The sequence below is a fragment of the Aotus nancymaae genome, unplaced genomic scaffold (genome assembly GCF_030222135.1).
Source record: "Aotus nancymaae isolate 86718 unplaced genomic scaffold, 86718_ANA_hifiasm-v0.15.2.pri h1tg000002l, whole genome shotgun sequence".
NCBI classification, from domain to species: domain Eukaryota; kingdom Metazoa; phylum Chordata; class Mammalia; order Primates; family Aotidae; genus Aotus; species Aotus nancymaae.
This window is the reverse complement of record NW_026988413.1, coordinates 28,339,533-28,362,331: the sequence shown is the minus strand read 5'-3', so window position 1 is coordinate 28,362,331 and position 22,799 is coordinate 28,339,533. Positions and strand designations below refer to the sequence as shown.

Here is a 22,799-nt window from a genome sequence, read left to right as displayed (position 1 = left end):
TGTCAGTATCAATGTTTTGTGTGGCTTTTTTTGTGTTTTGTGTGGCTTTTTTTGTTTTGTGTGTGTGTCTCATTCCTGTCACCCAGGCTGGAGGACAGTGGCACAATCATGGCTCACTGCAGCCTCGACTTTCCAGGCTCAGGTGATTCTCCCACCTCAGCCTTTCAGCCTCCTGAGTAGCTAGGACTACAGGTGCGCACCACCACATCTGGCTTTTTTTTTTTTTTTTTTTTTTTTGGAGAGACGGGGTTTTGCCTTTGCCATGTTGCCCAAGCTGGTCTCAAAGTCCTGGGCGCAAGCAATGTGCCCGCCTTGGCCTCCCAAAGTGCTGGAATTACAGGCGTAGAATAAATGTTTTAACAAACTTATTCTCCAGCTCTGGGTTGGGGATTGGTCACATCAACAGAGAAGGAAGCTTACTGTAGAAATTAGGGAGTTGTCTTGTGACACAATGACTCAGTTAAGCATTCAACATTCGGTCAGCAAATATTTACTTATTTATTTATTTTTTTAAACCAGAACATTTATCGCATGACTAATCATTGAAATTCTTAAGATAAACTGGATGCCGCAACAGCTGCCCTCTTGGGTTGGGTTGTTCCTCACGGCATCTGTGCCCCAATCTGCAATATACAATTTTTAGGTGTCCCATTCACCCAGACCCAGAGGTATTTCGTCTTCTATCCTTGGCACTCCAGTTACACTTCCTCTTGCATTTGGCGGGGTAGCCACATTTGCCACAGTCATCTTCTGAAGGTGGCAGGCCTTAGAGCCACAGTGGTGGCACAACATGGGTGTCTTATTGTGATGCTTTCCAAACAGTAATGTTCCTTTCATCATCTCGCTTCTGCGGCTGAGACCAAAGAGACTGGAAGAGAAGGCACTTCCATTAATCTGGTCAGCAAATATTTACTGAACGCTTACTATGTGTCAGACACCATGTTTTTCCTCATGGCTTCCCCTAAGGCTCCAAGTAGAATTAGGCATGAGGGTGATTGATTGAAAGGTCTCTGAAAAACCAACCTTTGTCTCTAACATCCTTCCTCCTGGCCACCTGTAAGATTTGGCACTGACTACCCATCTTCAAACCCCTTGTATTAGTCTGTTCTCATGCCGCTGTAAAGAACTGCCGGAGACTGGGTAATTTATAAATGAAGGAGGTTTAATTGGCTCACAGTTCCTCATGGCTGGAGAGGCCTCAGGAAACTTACAATCATGGTGGAGAGGGAAGCAAACACATCCTTCTTCACATGGTGGCAGCAAGAAGAAGTGCAGGGCAAAGGGTCAGAGAAGCCCCTAATAAAACCATCAGATCTCATGAGAACTCACTCACTATGTGGAGAATAGCAGCATGGGGGTAACTGCCCCATGATTCAAGTACCTCCCACCAGGTGCCTCCTAAGACACATGGGGATTATGGAAAGTACAATTCAAGATGAGATTTGGGTGGGGATACAGCCACACCATATAATCCCTCTTAAAAATAATGCATTCTATCTAGGCTGCTGTAGTGGCTCACACCTGTAATCCCAGTGCTTTGGGAGGCTGAGATGTGAGGAACACTTGAGGCTAGGAGTTTGAGACCAGCCTGGGCAACCAAGTGAGACCCTATCTCTATAAACAAACAAAACAATTAATTAGCTGGGCACAGTGGTGTGTACCTGTAGTTCCAGCTACTTGGGGTAGGACAGGGTACTGACTCGGGAGGATCACTTGAGCCCAGGAGGTTGAGACTGCAGCAAGCTATGATTGTACCACTGTACTCCAACCTGGGCAACAACAGTATTCCATACAAAGGAATACTATTCTGGACATTTATATGAGATGTCCAGAATAGTATTCCTTTGTATGGAATCTAAAAATAGGCCAGTTGCATAGCTCACACCTGCAATTCCATCACTTTGAGACGCCAAGGCAGGAGGACCACTTGAGCTTGTCTCTAAAAGTAAACACATACATAGATACATACATACATACATAACATACATACATACAGCTGGGTGTGGTGACTCATACCTGTAATCCCAGCACTTTGGGAGGCCAAGGCAGGAGGACCACTTGAGCTTGTCTCTAAAAGTAAACACATACATAGATACATACATACATACATAACATACATACATACAGCTGGGTGTGGTGACTCATACCTGTAATCCCAGCACTTTGGGAGGCCAAGGCAGGAAGATTACTTGAGCTCAGAAGTTCAAGACCAGACTGGACAACATTGAGACCCCCATCTCCATAAATAAAAAATTTTAAAAATGGGTCAAGGTTCTAATTTAACCAAAGAGGTCATACATCAATTATCTAACAGCATAGGAATTCCATTATCTGATTAACTCATCTTCTGTCTACAGCCATACCACCCTGAACTCCTGATCTTGTCTGATTAACTCATCTTCCAGAGCACATGGATCTGTAACGGGCTCCAGTGGGGCTGAGACAGAGTCTTGCTCATCACCCAGGCTGGAGTGCAGTGGCGTGAGCTTGGCTCAGTGTAGCTTCTGCCTCCAAGATCAAGCGATTCTCCTGCCTTAGCCTCCCGAGTAGCTGGGATTACAAGTGCCTGTGACCACACCTGGCTACAATTGGGTGAAGGATTCGAATAGGCATTTCTCCAAAGGAAGCTTACAAATAGCCAATATGCAGATAAAAAGACGTTCACCATCATTAGTCATTAGGGAAATACAAATAAAATCCACAATGAGATACTACTTAACAACCACAAGGTTGGCTAAAATAAAAAAAAAAGTAAAGACAAAAACAAGTGTTGATAGGATGTGGGGAAACTGGAAACTTCATATATTGCTGGTAGAATTGTAGAATGATGCAGCCACGTTGGAAAATAGTTTGGCAATTCCTCAAAATATTAAACATAGAGATACCATATAACCCACAATCCTACTCCTAGTTGTAGACCCAAGAGAATTGAAAACATGTATCTACACAAAACTTGTATACAAATATTCCTATCAGACTTATTCATAATAGCTAGGGTGGAAACTACCCACATGTTCATCAATTGATGAACGGGTAAACAAAATGTGGTATATCCATACAACAGAATATTACTTGGACATGAATGAAATTTTGATACAAGCTACAACATGCATGAAATGAGAACACTGTGCAAGTTGGAAGAAAGGGAGGCAGGAAAACAGCAGAGTAAGCTGGGGGCGAAGGGGACCCATGGATGCAGGCTAGCTTAAGCAGTAGCAAAAGCAAAACATGCAAAATAGCAGAAATAGAACATACGAAATAAGGGAGTAAGCAGGACGTACATAAGGGAGTAAGCAGAGAGTTGAAATATGCAAGATAAGAAAAACGAGAAAGACTCGCAGTAGCAATTTGGTCACTAAAAATAAAAATAAAGATGAGCAATTTGGTCAAAAGAGATAAAGATTGAGCAAGTGGAAAAAAACATATAAAAGTCCATGAAATGTAACAAAGTGGGGCTGATACCACTTGCGGTTCAGCCTGCTCTCCCCTCTCCAGGAGTGTTACCATGCAAACAAACTTTTGCTGCTTTGCTATGCTATCTGTGTGTGTCACGTCCAGTTCTTTGTTTGGGATACCAAGAGCCTGCAACTGCACAGTACCATCCATTAACAAAACCAGACACAAGGTTATATATTACTCATTTATATGAAATGTCCAGAATAGTATTCCTTTGTATGGAATCTAAAAACAGGCCAGTTGCATGGCTCACACCTGTAATCCCAACACTTTGAGAGGCCAAGGCAGGAGGACCACTTGAGCTCAGGGGTTTGAGACCAGCCTGGACAACATAACAAGACCCAGTCTCCACAAAAACAAAAAATAAAAAAAATGAGGTGGGTGTGGGGTGGTGCATGCTTGTAGTCCCAACTACTTAGGAGGCTGAGGTGGGAGGATCCCTTAAGCTGTGGAGTTCAAGGCTACAGTGAGCTATGATGGCGTCACTGCACTCCAGCCTAGGTGACACGGCAAGACCTCATCTCAAAAAAGAGTTGTTGGGGACCGGGTGCAGTGGCTTGTGCCTGTAATCCCAGCACATAGGGAGGCCGAGGCAGGAGAATCACCTGAGATCAGGAGTTCAAGACCAGCCTGACCAACATGGAGAAAGCCTGTCTCTAAAAAAAAATTAAATTAAAAAAATAAAAATAAATATATATACATAAAAGAGTTGTTGATGTGTCTTACTGAGGAAAAGAGTAAAAATTAAATAAATAAATAAATAAATAAAGAGTTGTTGGTGTGAGAAGAGTAGAAATTTGTGCCTTTGGGGAACCCAGGAGTGTTGGCTGTACCCAAAATCACCCCCCTAGGTAATACTGCTGAGGGCACTGCTCTTCTTGAAGCCTTGTTTCTTCTGGTCCCTTGCACCTCTGCTCCCAGCTCACCCTGGTCTGCTCTCAGATATCTTCCACTCCTAGAAGTCCAGAGGACACCCACTCTTATCACTCTTGTGGTAGCTAGTGTCCTAAAGCACTATCCACCTGCCTTGTTCCCATCCCTTCCCCATAATCCAATACAGCCTTCTGTATCCTAAAAGGAGTTAGTCTGACATATCCCCAGCAAATGTGTAGATGGTGTCAACTTAATCGGAATTCCTTCCCTTCCCTATTTTACAAACCACTCTGCTCCATCTGTATTCATTTCCTAGGGCTGTGGTAATAAAGCATCACAAACTAGGTGATTCAAAACAGTATAAATTTATTCTCTCACAGTTCTGGAGGCTAGAAGTCTGAAATCAGGGCACTGGAGGGCAACACTGCCTACTAGGGGAAGATCCTTCCTTGTTTTTGTCCAGCTTCTGGCAGCCCCACACATTCCTTGGTTCATGGCACCCTAACTAATCTCTGCCTCTGGCATCACATGGCCATCTTCCCTCTGTCTAGCTGTGTCCAAATTTTCCTCTTCTTACAAGGACACCAGTCACATTGGATTAGGGCCCACCCTAATCCAGTGCCCCTCATTCCATCTCCTCATTTGCAAATCAAGAGAATACTATTTGGATTGTGTGTGCATGCAACATAGGAAAATGGCCGCTGTCAAACAGTGTTCCTAGGAAGGCTATTTCACAGTATGCAACAAGAGCCTAAACAGGTGTGTGGGCTGCGTGTAGTGGCTCATGCCTGTAATCTCAACACTTTGGGAGGCTGAGGCAAGAAGACGGCTTGAGCCCAGGAGTTCAAGACCAGTCTGGGCAACAGGGTGAGTCCCCGTCTCTACAAAATATAAAAGTAAAAATAAAACAAAAGTACCAGGAGTGGTGGTGTGCGCCTGTGGCACCAGCTATTTGGGAGGCTAAGATGGGAAGATGGCTTGAGCCTAGGAGGTCAAAACTGCAACAAGCCGTGATGGCACCACTGCACTCCAGCCTGGGTGATAGAGCGAGATCCTGTCTCAAAAACAAAACAAAACAAAAAAAGAAACGCATGCCTTCTGATTTTTACTCACAGGTATTAATCTTAAGGAAATAATTGGGCAAGCGTAAAAATCTAAGTATATGTTCATTGCAGCTTTGCTTAAAACAGTAAAAAGCAACACAAACATTCTAAATGAATTCAAAGGAGAATTTATTTGCTCTTAACGAAGTTGAAACTCAACTGAATTCTTTACTTTTATCTATGTTTCCTTCTCTTAGAACCACAACACTCTTGCAGATGTTAAAATGGTGCCCTTTTATGAAACAATTAGAAACTTGAATAGTGTTTGATATTAGGAATCACTGTTGATATTTTAGCTGTGTAATAATGTTTTAGCTTTGTTAAAAATGTGTAAACTTTTATTTATTTTTTATTGTAGTCTTTTTTTTTTGAGACGGAGTCTTGTTCTGTCACTCAGGCTGGAATGCAGTGGCGTGATCTTAGCTCACTGCAACCTCCGCCTCCTGGGTTCAAGCAATTCTCCTGCCTCAGCCTCCCAAGTATCTGGAACTATAGGCGTGCACCACCACACCCAGCTAATTTTTGTATTTTTTTTTTTTTCTGAGACAGAGTCTCACTCTGTCACTCAGACTGGAGTGCAATGGCATAATCTCGGCTCACTGCAACCCCCACTTCTCGGGTTCAAGCAATTCTCCTGCCTCAGCCTCCTGAGTAGCTGGGATTATAGGCACACACCACCACGCCTGGCTAATTTTTTTTTGGATTTTTAGTACAGACGAGGTTTCACCATGGTAGTCAGGCTGGTCTCGAACTCCTGACCTCATGAGCTGCCTGCCTCGGCCTCCCAAAGTGCTGAGATTACAGGTGTGAGCCACCGTGCCCAGCCCAATGTTTGTATTTTAGTAGAGATGGGGTTTCACCATGTTAGCCAGGCTGGTTTCAAATGCCTAACTTCAGACAATCCGCCTGCCTCGGCCTCCCAAAGTGCTAGGATTACAAGCGTGAGCCACCGCACCTGGCCTGGTTTACTAATCTTTAGTGGGTGTGAGTGACAAAGATTGGTCCACTGATAACAAATAAGCATCTGATTCGCACAAGACACAGACTGAGAAGCAAATATATTTTTTAAATCTTAAAACAACCCTCTCAAAGTTACAGGAGATAACTAACTAACAGAGATGATCAATAAATAAGGACGATGCTTATAATACATTTTTAAAATTTTATTTTGGCTGGGCACGGTGGCTCACACCTGTAATCCCAGCACTTTGGGAGGCCGAGGCGGGTGGATCAGGAGTTCCAGAACAGCCTGGCCAACATGACGAAACCCCGTCTCTACTAAAAATACAAAAATTAGCCAGGTGTGGTGGCGGGAATCTGTAATTCCAGCTACTCAGGAGGCTGAGGCAAAAGAATTGGTTGAACCAGGGAGGCAGAGGCTGCAGTAAGCCAAGATCACATCATTGCACTCCAGCCTGGGTGACAGAGCAAGACTGCATCTCAAAAAAAATATTATTTTGGATTCACTGGGTCCATGTGCAGATTTGTTACATGGGTGTATTGCATAATGGGCTTCTAGTGAACCCATCACCCGAACAATGAACACTGCACCCAGTGAGTAGTTTTTCAAAAGAGATCCTCTTTGGGAGTCCCTGGTAAGAACTTTTAAGGATAATATAAGACATTCTTTTAAAAATAATACAAGCATTCTCTAGACAGAATATGCTTATCAACTGAGAGGCATAAACTCAAATGCTGTATCAGCAACTGATACCCCAACATGCAAAGGAGCCTGGGATGGGGGACTGGGGAGGTTTCCAGAGTCAAATGGGAGAGCTGGGAGCTTGAGATACCAGCAGTTTTAGCTGACTTTCAGGATCTGTCAGGCGAGGGGCTCAGGGGTTCAGTGTAGGTAGAGCTTTGGGCCTCCGTCATTGACAGGAGAGATTCTGACTGGACAGCTTTTTCTCCAGTCCTTTAGCTAAAGGACGAGGGGTCACAGGGAAAGGAAAACAGGGTGGGAGTCTCCTCAAAGGCCAGTTGTCCTTTACCCCTTACTACCCCCTCTCCTGCCAGCAGCCGCTGTCCTTGGCTAAGATAAGAGGCAGCAGGACAGCCCCCTGCCCTGCTCCAGCCAAGCTGGAGCAGAGCCACAGAGTGAGTTGGCCAGCAGCAGAAATGTCTGGGCATCTGTGTCTGGGGGAGAGGTGCCAGCTGGCTAGGCAGAGAGAAAATGTGCCCACGTGCACACACACGTGTAAAGGTAGGGCACGTGTGTGTGAACAGCAGAGGGGAAGAACAGCTGTTGTAACTGTGAATGAAAATGGTACAGACACCAGGAGAACTCTATTGTCTCCCAACCCGCAGACTCAGACTCTGCCTCCCTGCCAGGAGCAAGATACCCATCTACTCTGGTAGCACCACTTCGACCACCACCAAGGAGCAATGGAGCTCATTACAGGCCTAGCCCTTTTGCAGCTAACCTAGGCTGCCCCATGCTCAGAGACCCCACTGTGACCACCAAGAGAAGATGACAGCAAGGAGGAAGGCTCCCTCTATGTTGCAATATTCAATGATTTTATGGTTCCATGAAGGAAAGAGAAAGCAACGTGTCAATACACAGATTTATCCTAAACTGCTGATGGACATACTTGGAGCAGTACAGAATGAGTAAACTCTCTTAAATACATGTCTCCAGTGAGTTTCCTTTTTGATTCTAATTACCTCCCCAAGACAGAGGACTGTCCCCAAGCCTTTACTGAGATGAGAATATAGGGACTTCTTCACCCCAAATCTTTCCTAAAGTTTGTTTTTACTTACATACGTTTTCAAAACATTCATTGAATACTTTTTTTTCTTTTATTTATTTATTTATTTTTGAGAGTGAGTCTTGCTCCATCACCCAGGCTGGAGTGCAATGGTACAATCTTAGCTCACTGCAAACTGCACCTCCTGGGTTCAAGCAATTCTCCCATCTCAGCCTCCCGAGTAGCTGGGACCACAGGCACATGCCACCACACCTAGCTAATTTTTCTATTTTTAGTAGAAACAGGGTTTTACCAAATTGGTCAGGCTGGTCTCAAACTCCTGACCTCAAGTGATCCACCCACCTCAGCCTCCCAAAGTGCTGGGATTACAGGTGTGAGCCACTGCACTAGGCCCTTTTTCTTATGATATATGCTCATAATAGAAAAATTAAAACTTAGGAAACTGTAAAACCTCCATAATCCACCCCATCCTCACTTAACTTCCACAGGCCCCATATATGCCTGCCACAGGATGCCCATCAAGTTAAAATGCACCCACATCTCACATCCGAAGTTACCATGCTGAGTTGAAACTGTCCAGTTGGCCAGGCACGGTGGCTCACACCTGTAATCCTTGTACGTTGGGAGGCTGAGGTGGGCGGATCCCTTGAGGACAGGAGTTCAAAACCAGCCTGGCCAACATGGTGAAACTCCATCTCTACTAAAAATACAAAAAAGTTAGCCAGACATGGTGATGAGTAGCTGTAATCCCAGCTACTCAGAAGGCTGAGGCAGGAGAATTGCTTGAACCTGGAAGGTGGAGGTTGCAGTGAGCCAAGATCGTGCCACTGCCCTCCAGCCTGGGTGACAGAGCGAAACTCCATCTCAAAAAAAAAAAAAAAAGAAAAGAAACTGTCTAGTTAACATATATTTTGCAGGCCTTTGATTAAATATTTATGAATTTTAGTTTTGACATTAAAAAATTTTTGTTTGGGGGGTTCCCACCATCCCCCCCCAAAAAATTTTTTTTGTTGTTTTTTTGAGACAGAGTTTGCTCTGTCGGTCAGGCTAGAGTGTAGTGGCATGATCTTGGCTCACTGGAAACTCCGTCTCCTGGGCTCAAGCAATTCTTCTGCCTCAGCCTCCCAAGTAGCTGGGATTACAGGTGTGTGCCACCATGTCCTGCTAATTTTTGTATTTTTAGTAGAGACAGGGTTTCACCATGTTGGTCAGGCTGGTCTCGAACTCCTGACCTCAGGCAATACCCCCACCTCAGCCTCCTAAAGTGCTGGGATTAGAGGCATGAGCTTTAAGCCAACATATTTTGTTTTCTATAACTCAAATGTGTTTGAGAGTCTTGAAAAATCTATAAGCCCGAGGAACTATGCTTATTATGACCAATGAAAAAAAGGATATTGACCAATAAAAAAAAGGATATTGTCCAGTGAAAAATGTTACCATTTAAGAGTAGATATATGTCAGTCTCTCTATGTATTTACCATGGATAACTTATAGAGCCCATACAGTTTTGAATACTGTTTTTTTCCCTACTCTACATTGTTCATCCAATATTTCCCAAACAGAGCTTGAGAGCAGAGGCCTGCTGCGTCGGTGAGAGTCCCCCACCCACACTGCAGCTTCTCAGTGCAGGTTCTAGGATCACACACTTCATAGGTAGAAAGGCTCTGAGAGAGACAGCTTGTCTCCCTCAGACCTGTGCTTCACAGATGAGGAAACTGAGGCCTGAAGAAGTGACTGGCCTCAGGTGAGTGGTTAGTTAGTGCTACAACCAGACTCAGAATTGAGGTTGCTGGCTCAGGTGGGAGGTGAAGAAGCCACTGCTTGCGTGCCCTTTGCCATCTTCCAGGGCCAACTCTCTGTGGGCACCTTCCGCGGGTGCCATACTGCCAGGCCCTCCCACTTCACTCCCACCTCCCACTAGCTGCTCCAAGCTCTTGACTCAATTTCCCCATCCAAACTCACTTGTTTTCCCTCCATTGACACAATGTTGCTCAAGCTGTAAATTTACAACATGTTAGTAAATTTTAATTTTTTCCTGATTGTAAAGTAACAGATGTACATGGGAGAAAACAGGAGTAAAAAAGGAGTTCATTATCATATCACCCAGAGACGATCATTGTTAAAATGCTATGCAACAAACATCAATGAATAGAATTAGAAACTGATCAGTTGCTCTGTTGTTATTAATTTTTTTAGAGACAGGGTCTTGTCATGTTGTCCAGGCTGGTCTTGAACTCTTGGGCTCAAGCAATGTTCCCACCTCAACTTCCCAAAGTACTGAGATTGTAGGCATCAGCCGCCAAGCTCAGCATGTTCCTTTCAGTTATAAAATATCTCAGATACACAAACATGATTCATTTACTCAACAAATATTTGTTGAGCATGTACTGTATTTTGGAAGGCACTATTTTGGGTTAGGAACACAGTAATTGACATAACAGTCCGAGTCCTTGTTCTCACGGAGCTACATTCTACTGAAGGAAGATAGATAATCAACAAATAAGTATAAAATAGGTTTGTTGGTATTGAGTACTATGAAGAAAGAATGAAACAGTGTAAAGGAGGAGAGCAGGTGGTGAGTGTTGCTGTACAGAGGATGATTAGGAAAGCCTCCTGAGAAATAACATTTGATCAGGGTCCAGAAGGAAGTGATAGAGTAAGCCACTCATCCATTCATTCATCAAATATTGATTGATCATGTTTCAGATACTGAGGACATAGTAGTAAATAAAAGTGACATTCCACTCTGGGGCACTGGTACTCCTCTTCATTGGAGACATCTTGTACTATTTTACCTAAAGGCCTGAAGACTGAATTGTATAGGAAGGAAAGGAAGAGGAAGAGCTATCCTTAACATTTTATTTTTGTTTTGGCCGGGCGCAGTGGCTCATGTCTATAATCTCAGCACTTTAGGAGGCCAAGGCAGATGGGTCACTCAAACAAGAGTTTGAGACCAGCCTGGCCAACATGTTAAAACCCATCTCTACTAAAAAAAAAAAAAAAAAAATACATCTTGCATATTCTTCACATGTACCCCAAAACCTAAAATGCAATTAAAAAAAAGAAAAGAAAAGAAAAGAAAATGTGGCACATATACACCATGGAATACTATGCAGCCATAAAAAAGGATGAGTTCATGTCCTTTGCAGGGACATGGATGAAGCTGGAAACCATCATTCTCAGCAGACTGACACAAGAACAGAAAATCAAATAGTGCATGTTCTCACTTACAGGTGGATGTTGAACATGAGAACACACAGACAAAGGGAGGGGAACATCACACACTGGGGCCTGGGGGATGGGGGACTAGGGGAGGAATAGCGGGGTCGGGGGATTGGGGAGGGATAGCACTAGGAGAAAAACCTAATGTAGATCACAAGGTGATGGATGCAGCAAACCACTACCATGCCACGTGTATACCTATGTGACAAACCTGCACAATCTACATATGTACCCTAGAACTTAAAGTATAATTAATAAATAAACAAATAAATAAATAAATAAATACAAAAAGTAGCTGGGTGTGGTAGCTATGGCTGGCGCCTGTAGTTCCAGCTACTCGGGAGGCTGAGGTAGGAGAATCGCTTGAACATGGGAGGCGGAGGTTGCAGTGAGCCAAGATGGTACCACTGCATAAATAAATAAATAAATAAGTAAATTAAATACATACATATATTTATTTACCTAATAAGGCTGGTCTTGAACTCCTGACCTCAACTGATCCACCCGCCTCGGCCTACCAAAGCTGGGATTATAGGCATGAGCCACCGCATACGACCAACCCTTAACATTTTTAAATGCAGACTTAAACAGTCTAAAATTGGCCAGGCGCGGTGGCTTACACCTGTAATCTCAGCACTTTGGCAGATCACTGGAGGTCAGGAGGTCGAGACCAGCCTGGTCAACATGGTGAAACCCCATCTCTACTAAAAATACAAAAGTTAGCTGGGTATGGTGGCGGGTGCCTGTAATCCCAGGAGGCTGAGGCAGGAGAATCGCTTGAACCTGGGAGGAGAAGGTTGCAGTGGCACCATTGCACTCCAGCCTGGGTGACAAGAGCAAGACTCCATCTCAAAAAAAAAAAGTCTACAATTAATCAATATTTACTTTCCTCCCAAACAAAAACTCTTTCAACCTTGTCTCTGCTCACTGTTCCCATCTGAAATGTTTACCAATTTTTATGTTTATCTTGTTACTTTTACTTTTCTTTTTTTTTTTTTTTTCTTGCTAGGGGTTAATTTTTTTAATTAATATTTTCCAATCAGTAGCATTTGGCTCTGTTACTGTTCTTTATTTTATTTATTTATTTTTTTTTGAGAGAGAATAGGAAGGAGGAAAAAGGAAGAGAAAGAGAGAGAGAGAATGGGGAGGAGGGAGAAGGAAAAGAAAGAGGGAGAGAGAATGGGAGTATTGCTTTCTTGCCCAGGCTAGAATGCAATTTACTAATGGGTATTGAAAAGCTCTTTTATACTGATAATTATACTTAATGATGTAGTCAGGAAGGAATAAGGGAAGAAGATAACAAACAAACAGCCAACCAATATTTAATTTAAACCTATGAAATGCTATGCGATTACTGAGGAGTGATTTACTTCCAATTATATAGTCACCTTTGGAATAGGTGTGAGGTGGTAATGTATGTTTTGTGTATTTGAAGTGGAGAGTTCTATAAATGTTTATTAAGTTTACTTGTTCCGGGTCTGAGTTCAAGTTCTGAATATCCTTGTTAATTTTCTATCTCGTTGATCTATAGAATCGTTAGCTCTTCTTGTTACATTGATCCTTTTGCCATTATGTAATGTCATTCCTCGCCTCTTTTGATCTTTGTTGCTTTAAAGTCTACTTTATCAGAGGCGAGAATTGCATCTCCTGCTTTTTGTTTATTAGTTTATTTTTACTCTCTGTTTGATTGGTAAATCTTCCTCCTTCTCTCTGAGTCTTTGTGTATTGTTGCATGTAAGATGGGCCCGGATGCAGCATACCGATGGGTTTTGGCTTTTTATCCAATTAAAATATATATAGGTTTAATACCGGCGTTTGATGCTAGCTGGCTGTTTTGCCCATTAGTTGATGTAAATTTTTTATTGTGTTAAAGTTCTTTGCTTTTTGATATATTTTTGGAAAGGCTGATATTGGTTGTTCCTTTATATGTACAGTGCTTCTTTCAGAAGCTCTTGTAAAGCAGGCCTGGTGGTGGTGAACTCTCTAAGTACTTGTTTGTTCGCAAAAGATTTAATTTTTCCTTCGCTCATAAAGTTTAGTTTGGCTGGATAGGAAATTCTGGGTTGAAAGTTCTTTTCTTTAAGGATGTTAAATATTGGTCCCCACTCTTTTCTGGCTTGTAGGGTTTCTGCTGAGAGATCTGCTGTAAGTCTGATAGGTTTCCCTTTATGGGTAACCTGACCTTTCTCTCTGGCTGCCCTTAGTATTTTCTCCTTCATTTCAACCCTAATAAATCTGGCGATTATGTGCGTTGGGGTTGGTCTTCTTGAAGAATATCTTTGTGGTGTTCTCTGTATTACCTGGAGTTGAATATTACCCTGCCTTGCCAGGTTGGGAAAATTTTCCTGAATGATATCCTGAAGAGTATTTTCCAACTTGGATTCATTCTCTTCATCACATTCAGGTACACCTATCAAACGTAAATTAGGTCTTTTCACATAGTCCCATATTTCCTGGAGACTTTGCTCATTCCTTTTCATCCTTTTTTCTGCATTCTTGTCTTCTCGTTTCATTTCACTGAGCTTTTACTTTTACTTTTACTTTTCTAAATCAACCATTATTAAAAATGGTTTTGAGTGGTCATAATTTATTTAGATGCATCCATGTTTTGTAAATATTTCCTTACCATTTTTTCTTGTATTTCCCTATCTCCTTTTGGGTTCAGTTTTGTTTCTCAGGTTCATTCTTCAGAAGTTTCCATGGTAAGGGCCTATGGCAGCTAACTCTTGGTTTTTGGCTGTTGTTTTTTTTGAGACAGAGTCTCTCTCTGTTGCCCAGACTGGAGTGCAGTGGTGTGATCTTGGCTTACCACAACCTTTGCCTCCCAGTTCAAGTGATTCTCCTGCCTTAGCCTCCTGAGTAGCTGGGATTACAGGTATGTCACCACGTCTGGCTAATTTTTGTATTTTTAGAAGAGACAGGGTTTCACTATATTGGCCAGCCTGGTCTCACTCCTGACCTCGTGATTCACCCACCTCAGCCTCCCAAAGTGCTGGGATTACAGGTGTGAGCCATTGCACCTGGCCTACTCTTTGTTTTTGTTTGTCATCTGAAGATGTCTCAATCTGCCCTCCTTTTTAAAAAAATGACTTTATTCAGATACAGTTCACATACCAGAATCCACTGTTTTAAAGTACACAATTCAATGGTTAAGTATATTTATAGACTTATACAACTGTCACCACTGTCTAGTTTTAGAACATTATATCACCAGCCCACACACCAAAAAAAAACCACCCTGTACCCACTAGCAGTCATTCCCCAGTCCCCTCTCCTCCCTGGCAACCACTAACCTACTTTCTGTCTCTGTGGATTTGCCATTTTATTTTCTTTTGAGACAGTCTCGCTCTGTTGCCCAGGCTGGAGGGCAGTGGCATGATCTCAGCTCACTGCAACATCCACCTCCTGGGTTCAAGCGATTCTCCTGTCTCAGACTCCCAAGTAGCTGGGACTACAGGTGAGCATCATCATGCCCAGCTAATTTTTATATTTTTAGTAGAGACAGGGTTTCACCCTGTTGGCCAGGCTGGTCTCAAACTCCTGACCTCCAAGTGATCTGCCTGCCTCTGTCTCTGTGCTGGGATCCTCAAAGTGCTGGGGTTACAGATGGGAGCCACTACACCCAGCCCTGGATTTGCTTATTTCTGACATTTCATATAAATGGAATCATACAGTATATGCCTTTTGTGTCTGGTTTCTTTCACTTAGCATAATATGTTCAAGGTGTATCCATATTATAGCATGTGCCAATACTTCATTTTTTATGGCTGAATCATATTCCATTGTATCACATTTTGTTTATCCTTTAGCCAGCTGACAGAGGTTGTTTCTACTTTTTTGGCTATTATGAATAATGCTGCAATGAACATTTGTGTATAAGCATTCGCGTGTGAACATATATCTTCAGTTCACTTGGGTATATATTTAGGAGTGAAATTGCTGGAACATATAGTAATTCCTTGTTTTTTTTTTTCTTTTTTCTTTTTTCTTTTGAGACAGAGTCTCACCCTGTTGCCCAGGCTGGAGTGCAATGGTGCAATCTCAGCTCACTGCAACCTCCACCTCCCAGGATCAAGCGATTCTCCTGCCTCAGTCTTCTGAGTAGCTGGGATTACAGGCGTGCACCACCACACCTGGCTAATTTTTTTTTTTTGAGATGGAGTTTCGCTCTTGTTACCCAGGCTGGAGTGCAATGGCATGATCTCGGCTCACCACAACCTCTGCCTCCTGGGTTCAAGCAATTCTCCCGCCTTAGCCTCCTGAGTAGCTGGGATTACAGGCACACGCCACCGTGCCCAGCTGATTTTTTGTATTTTTAGTAGAGACGGGGTTTCACCATGTTGGCCAGGCTGGTCTTGAACTCCTGACCTCATGATCTGCCCACCTCGGCTTCCCAAAGTACTGAGATTACAGCGTGAGCTACCCCACCCAGCTGATCATACAGTAATTCTATGTTTAACTTTTTGAGGAACTACTCTAGAGCAGCTGCACCATTTTATATTCTAACAGCAATGTATAAGCGTTCTATTTTCTCTACATTTTCATCAATATTTGTTATTTTCTGGGTTTTTTTTTTTTTTTTCTTGTGTGACAGTCATCCTAGTGAGTGTGAGGTGGTATCTCACTGTATTCTATTTTTTATGTTCATTTTAACATAAACTATACTATATACTCTTTTAACAATATATTGTGGAGATCTTGTCGATATGTACAGAACATAATCTCTTTTTTCTGGCTTTATAATTCACTGTCTGAATGTACCATCTTTTATTTAACCAGTTCTCTACTGATGGGCTCTTTTTTCCAGTTTTTCACTATTACAAACGGTGCTGCAACAACTACCTTTACAAACTCCATTCTCTACATGTGGAAGTCTGTCTGTAAGGATAACTCCTAAAAGTGGAATTCTGGGCTAAAGAGCATATGTATATTTTTATTTTTATAGATATTGCCAAATGGTACTCAGCGGTCTTTTTTAAACACCTCAATGGTCTTGAGGTGTTTAAAAAAAAAAAATCGGGGGTCGGGGAGACAGATATTGACAAATTGATTTCATAAAGAATGTGCCAGTTTATAGTCACCAGAAATGTAAGTACACATTCTCTAAATGAATACTAGATGATAAGATCACATTTGTGAAAATACTGTGTTCTTAGTATGGTACTCTTGTGTGGGTTGACTTCAGAATCACTTCTTTTTAGGGGCTTTGGGGGAAGGGCAGCTTATAAAAAGCTTTCCTTGGTTGCAGTTCCAAGGAGGAGGTAGAACCTGAAAAGGGCTCGACCTGGAGCCCTTATCTACCTTTCGTTGGTGAAACAATGGGTACTCACTGAAGATGCTGGGTAAAATATTCATTTATTCCTTCAATCAACAAACATTTATCAAAAGTCTACTATTTGGTGCTAGCTGCTGGGGAAGGAATGAAACAAAATCAGACCAAACACTCCTTTCACTGACATTTTCAGGCTTTTGAAGGGACTCAGACATTAACACAACTAAAGTAAAATAACACATTGCGGGAGAGATGTCTATCATGCCACTGGAGCCTGGAACAGCATCCGAGGTCAGCAAGGGTGACCAGAGGAAATATGTTTGAATTGAGATATGAAAGATGAGTAAAAGACTAGGTAAAGAAAGTCTCTTCCTCCTCTGAAGGAAAAAGCATAGTTAACAAGTAAAGAAGGCTGCGTACGGTGGCTCATACCTGTAATCCCAGCATTGTGGGAGGCTGAGGTGGGAGGACTGCTGCTAGAGGTCAGGAGTTTGAGACCAGCCAGGGAAGCATAGAGAGACCTCATCTCTACAAAAAAAGAAAAGAAAGAAAAAAAAAGAAAGAAAGAAAGAAAGAAAGAAAGAAAAAATTAGCTGGGTGTGGTGGTGCGTGCCTGTAGTCCCAGCTACTCAGAATGAGGTGTGAGGACAGCTGGAGACCAGAAAGTCAAGGCTGCAGTGAGCAGTGATCGTGCCACTGTACTCCAGCCTGGAAAACAAGGTGAGACCCTTTCTCAGCAACAACAAATAAAGAAGAGAGGCAATAATACCTACCTCATAGCGTCATTAGAAAAATTAAATAATACATGTAATGCATTTAGCAAAATGCTCAGCACATGTCAGTTACTGGGAAAATTATTATTTTGTTTCCATTCTTTCTTTTTTTTAAATAACCATATATTAGTGAATGTTAAAATCCCAGTTCCCCAAGCAAAACATTACCACCCTAGTTATGTACTCACTTCTAAGCACCACCCCACACTGCCTTGGGTTGTTAGTTACCTTATTCAGGTCGTTTACTCAACCAGGTGACAAGCTTATTTGGAACCAGAATCTGGCTTTATACTTTTTTTTTTCTTTCTGTTTTTTTTTTGGCTTTATACTTTTTAGCAAAATAATAGCTCCTATTTACTGAGCATATATGACACTCTTTATGTACATTAATTCCAACCCTCACAACAACCCGGTTTTACAGATTCTCTTCCTCATTTTACAGATAAGGAAACTAGAGTTCAAAGGGGTCAGTTAGCCTGGCCAAGGGTGAAGGCAGGCCTAAACCCTGATGCAAGTAGTTACATTTGTAGTGACAGATGGGAAAGCACAGAGCTGCACTCACCCAAACACTTCTTATCTCCAGCTGGTGTTACCTTTAGACAGTGGCAGTGAGTATGGGGAGAATTATTGGAGAGGCGCCTATCCCTTCTTCCAGCTGTGTGACGTATAAATTTAGAACTCAGCAGAACCCAAAGGGTCATTGAGGAATTCCTGCATTCATTCACCAAGCCTAGGCTGCTAATGAGCAAAACCCCTCACTGGGAGTTGTGTACTCGATGATACAGATAATGTTAACACTCATGGCATGTTTTCTATGTGCCAAGCACTGTTCTAAGTGCTTTATATAGATTAATTCATTTAATATCCAGGTTAAGACTGTTATGATCCCACATAACAGCTGAGGAAACCAAACTACAAGAAGTAAAGGTTTCGTCCAAGGCCCTCACCTGGAAAGTAGGGGCATTTGGATCTGGCAGTGATTTCATAGCTTGAGACTTATCTTAGTAACAGTGTGAGAGAAGGGTCACGAGTCAAGCACAAAACCAGACGCAACTCTGGTAAAACGAAGCACCAAAAGTTCTGCGGGCTGAGCAGGAAAGTTGGTTCCAAATGTCTGCCTGCCTGCCAGCAGGCCTCCAGCCCCAACCTTCTGCTTTCCCGGCTTCCCCACCCCCTCATTCCCGCCAGACCACAGCCAGCCAGCCGGGAAAGGAGGGGAAAGGTCGCAGTGGGGATTTGGCTCCTCCCTTCCCGTCCAACAGCCCCTATTCAGCAGAGCCCGCGGAGCTCGCGCAGATGTAGAAAGTCTAGGTTCTTTCCCATCCGGCCCATGCACTAGACCCGGGCACACAGAAACGCCAGTTCTAAAGCCACCAGCAGCCTTCCCTTCCACGGGGTGGACGTTCCTTCCCAGGGGTCCTCCCCATTCCCAGTGTCTCTCTGGTACTCCACTTTCTGAGATTCCCCCGTTGCGTGCTCTCAAGACAGACCGCACAGTCTTGGCTGGGTGGTGGGGGTGGGGTGGGTGGAGGGGGTGCTTGGTAGGGCAGCCCAACCCCCAAATCTGGGCATAAGGCTGTATGGACTGTGACCTCCTGGCTTTTTAGTTCAAGCCAAAAGCACCCTTAAAAATCATCTAGCGGCCAGGCGCAGTGGCTCACTCCTGTAGCGCCGACACTTAGGGAGGCCGAGGCAGGAGGATCGCTTGAGATCAGGAGTTTGAGACCAGCCTGGGCAACACAGCGAGACTGCGAGAAGAGAAGAGAAAGAAGAGGGAGGGGGGAGGGGGAGGGGAGAAGAAAATCATCTAGTGGCCAGTACCTTCATTACAGTTGAGAAAACTGAGGCCCATTTAAATACCAAGTGACTTGCCCATATGTAGTTAGGATCCCAAACCAGGGCCAGGTGTATTTCACATCTTCTTAAACGGCACGACAAACTCTCACAGAAAGCAGAGCTTTACGTGGTGCACAAGGGCCTCACCATTCCAGAGATATCGGTGGCAACTGAAACTCGGGATCTGGAATCTTGGTACCTCTAAGAAGTGAAACAAAACCTGCTCTTCAGTCCTTGAAATGAAGAAAATAACGAGTGGGATGGGGTCTGGTGCCCTCTGACAATTTGGTGCTTGCCGAAATCTCTGGGGAAGAAGCCACTCTCCGCGGCAGGGCTTCACGGACACGAAGGCCGGTGTTTTTCACCGACTAGGTAGGAGGGAGATGTACTCTCTGACTCCTTCAAACGTCTTCTGTAGCAGGAGATGGCAGTCGAGGCACACTCCTCGTCTCACTCCAGACCGCAATGACTCAAAACCGCACGACGTGTACTTTCGGAAACAGATCCGCCGGAGAGCACCCTATACAGTCCCCAAACGAGGCGGGGCCGCGGACGTGCGTCCCGGCGTGTACGACCCAGCGCGTGCGTGCGGGCTCAAGTGCGCGTGCGCGTGCCCTCCGGGGGTGGGCCCGCGACTATAAGGGGTGGAGGTTGCGCTTCCTTGCTCGGCGTTCTGCGGTGGACAGCGCGTTTGTCTTCGGTGCGTTTTGTGGCGGGAAGCTTCTGCGCTGCTGCTTGATACCGACTTTCCTCCCGACTCTTACACGACCTGCTGCTACAGCCGGCTCTTCCCCCGGAGGTGAGCTGCCCTATGGGTTTCCCCGGCTCCTCACTCCCATCGCCCGAGTGCGGGCCAGGTCAGCAGCCTAGCAGGGCTGCGGCTGTGCCTCTGGGAGCCTCTCTTCTCGCCCACACCCTACCCGGGTTCCCCAGTCAGCCGCCCAGCCCTGTTTTGTCTTGAAATGGCCCTAACTAGAATCCACGTGGGCCATCCCTTGCCCACCAGTGCTGGGTTAGGCGTCCCTGCCATGCCCTCCCAAAGCACCTTCACCATCTCCTTCCTGTCCCAGCACTTAGCGTGTTGGGTGGTAACCACCCTTTGTCTACAAGGTTTGCCATGTGGCCCTAGTATCTTCCAGGGTACCTAACACATTGCAGATATTCATGGTATGTTGGTTAAATAAATGAACTTGATAGATTTGACCCTCAGAGTTATTTGGATTTGCAAAAAGTTTGTAGTTAACTCCAATCTGTGATGTGGGAGAGACTTCCAGGCAGGTGGTTTTCTCTAGCTCATGCTCTTATATTTCCCTTTATACCCGCCACCCCTCTGCAAAAGGCCTGGGCCTGTTTCAGGAACGTGACTGATACCTGCACTGTAGCACAGGGGTTGTGCATTGTGCAACTCCTTTGCACAATTTGCAGGAACAAAGTTTCAAGAAAGTAAAATTTTTAAGACGTGTTCTTGAATTAGTCCAAGAAGCAAGACTGGCTCCACAGCCATGAAGTTTGAAATGTAAATATACTTGGAGAGTCGCTGTGTAGGAACATCCTCTGATCCCTGTCTCCGTTACTGGCTAAGCCTCTCCTTCAGCTCCGTGGGAGGACAGAAGAGTCAGGACTGGATGCATGCATATCCCAAAAGGGTGTAGATTGATTATTTCCTCTCTTTTCTCAGGATCCAGAGGCCTTCCAGAAGCAGAAGGCAGCTCTGCTGCTCTGCGGAGGAGTAGGGTCCTTTCAGCCATGAAGCATGTGTTGAACCTCTACCTCTTAGGTGTGGTGCTGACCCTACTTTCCATCTTCGTTAGAGTGATGGAGTTCCTAGAGGGCTTACAAGAGATCCCATCGCCTGGGACCTCCTGGACCACCAGAAGCCAGCTAGCCAACACAGAGCCCCCCAAGGGCCTTCCAGACCATCCATCCAGAGGCATGTGATAAGACTTCTTTCTGTGCTGGCCATATTTTGGAACACTGACCTACACGTGTCCAGATGGGAGTCCCATTCCTAGCAGGCAAGCTCTGCACCAGTGTAACCAGAGAACTATTACTAGGCCTGGAAGAACCTGGCTAACTGGATGCTCATTGCCTGGACAAAGCCTGTTTAGGCCGGCTGCTGTGGTTTACGCATGTAATCCTAGCACTTTGGGAGGCTGAGGCAGGTGGATCACCTAAGGTCAGCAGTTTGAGACCAGCCTGTCCAACCTGGTGAAACCTGGTCTCTACTAAAAATACAAAAGTTAACCGGGCATGATGGCAAGTGCCTGTAATCTCAGCTACTTGGAAGCTGAGGCAGCTGAATTGCTTAAACCCGGGGGCAGAAGTTGCAGTGAGCCGAGATCATACCCCTTCACTCCAGCCTGGATGAAAGAGCAAGATTCCATCAAAAAAAAAAAAGAAAAGAAAAAGAAAAAAGAAAGAAAAGAAAGAACCTGTTTAATGCACGGGTGTGAATGGATTGCTCATGGCTGTGAGACATGTTGAACTCGCCCTTTCCCCAGGGCCTGCTGTATGCTGTGCTTTCCTCAGCAGTATGGCTCTGACATCTCTTAAATGTCCCAACTTCAGCTGTTGGGAGAGGATGTTTTCAACCCTGCTTCCTAAACATCTGCCAGGGGTTCCTTTAGACATGAGTGTCTTATGCTCAATTATTTGGTGTTCAGCCTCTCTTCCACGAGAGCTCCTCCATGTTTGGATAGCAGTTGAAGAGGTGTGTGGGTGGGCTGTCGGGAGGGAGAGGGTGGAGTGTTCAGTGCCCATTTCTCATTGTTTTACATTTTAAAGTCCTTCCGCCAACATAGTGTGTGTTGGTCTGAAGGGGGTTGTGGGATGCCAGAGCCTGCTCAGGTTACGGACATTGTGGCCACTATGTGGCTTAAATGATTTTTTCTAGTTAATAAAGTGGAATATGTGTTTCTACTATGTGCCATGTCGGCTTCTGCCCTTGAAATTCTTGGTAGGAAAGGGTCTTAATTTCTAGACCTGAGGTTTAACATCTCAAAACTTTGGAGCAGGAAAGTGCGTAAACCACTTTGTTTAAAACATAATAAACCTCTGAATTTGGGGGCAGAGACAGTTGGGTCTGCCCTGTATCAACCAGTTGTGTGAGCCTAGGCCACGACTACAGCAGTCCTCTCGTGACTAGATCAGTAAAGAAGAAAAATGATCATTGCCACTTCCAGCCCCTCTCCTTGAGTCTCTGGGGCAAAGAGGACTGTCAGTCCAGGAGGCCGTGGCTTTTTTCTTCTGTGCTCTTCAGCGTGTTTTACTTACCCACCAAAAAGACTGCTTAATTCCAGTTGTTCTCAGGGTCAGTTGGTAAAGTGTCCACACCACAGATGATTATTTCTGCTCTCCCAGATTTAAGCAACTTGGCCTTTCCTCAAAAGTTGGAGGTGTTTTTTTTCCTTGTATCTACCACTCACTCTCCCTGTCCCAAGTACAATTGTATCCACTCCTCTGCCTGTGACAGTATTTTACACTCCCATCTCAGTGTGTGCATTATTTGATTAATTTGATTTACTTTTGCCAAAGGGAAACAGTGGAGTACAGTGTT

At 44.2% G+C, this 22,799-nt stretch overlaps 1 protein-coding gene and 1 long non-coding RNA gene across 2 annotated transcripts; one reads left to right on the top strand and one right to left on the bottom strand.

Annotated features, from left to right (window-relative positions):
- Positions 1–474: 474 nt before the first annotated feature.
- Positions 475–19,771, bottom strand: LOC105716943 (uncharacterized). Its single transcript, XR_010341696.1, has 3 exons — positions 19,229–19,771; positions 17,067–17,162; positions 475–868 (listed from the first exon to the last, which is right to left on the bottom strand). It is a non-coding gene; the product is annotated as an uncharacterized LOC105716943 (long non-coding RNA).
- A 140-nt stretch (positions 19,772–19,911) lies between these two features.
- On the top strand, positions 19,912–22,165 carry HILPDA (hypoxia inducible lipid droplet associated). Its single transcript, XM_012474110.3, has 2 exons — positions 19,912–20,042; positions 20,922–22,165. The coding sequence occupies exon 2, from the start codon at positions 20,990–20,992 to the stop codon at positions 21,179–21,181; it is 192 nt and encodes a 63-aa protein (XP_012329533.2). The 5' UTR covers positions 19,912–20,042; positions 20,922–20,989; the 3' UTR covers positions 21,182–22,165.
- Positions 22,166–22,799: the final 634 nt, after the last annotated feature.

Bases quoted from the DNA above. Each gene is read 5' to 3' on its own strand.
- HILPDA (XM_012474110.3), top strand. From the start codon at position 20,990: ATGAAGCATGTGTTGAACCTCTACCTCTTAGGTGTGGTGCTGACCCTA.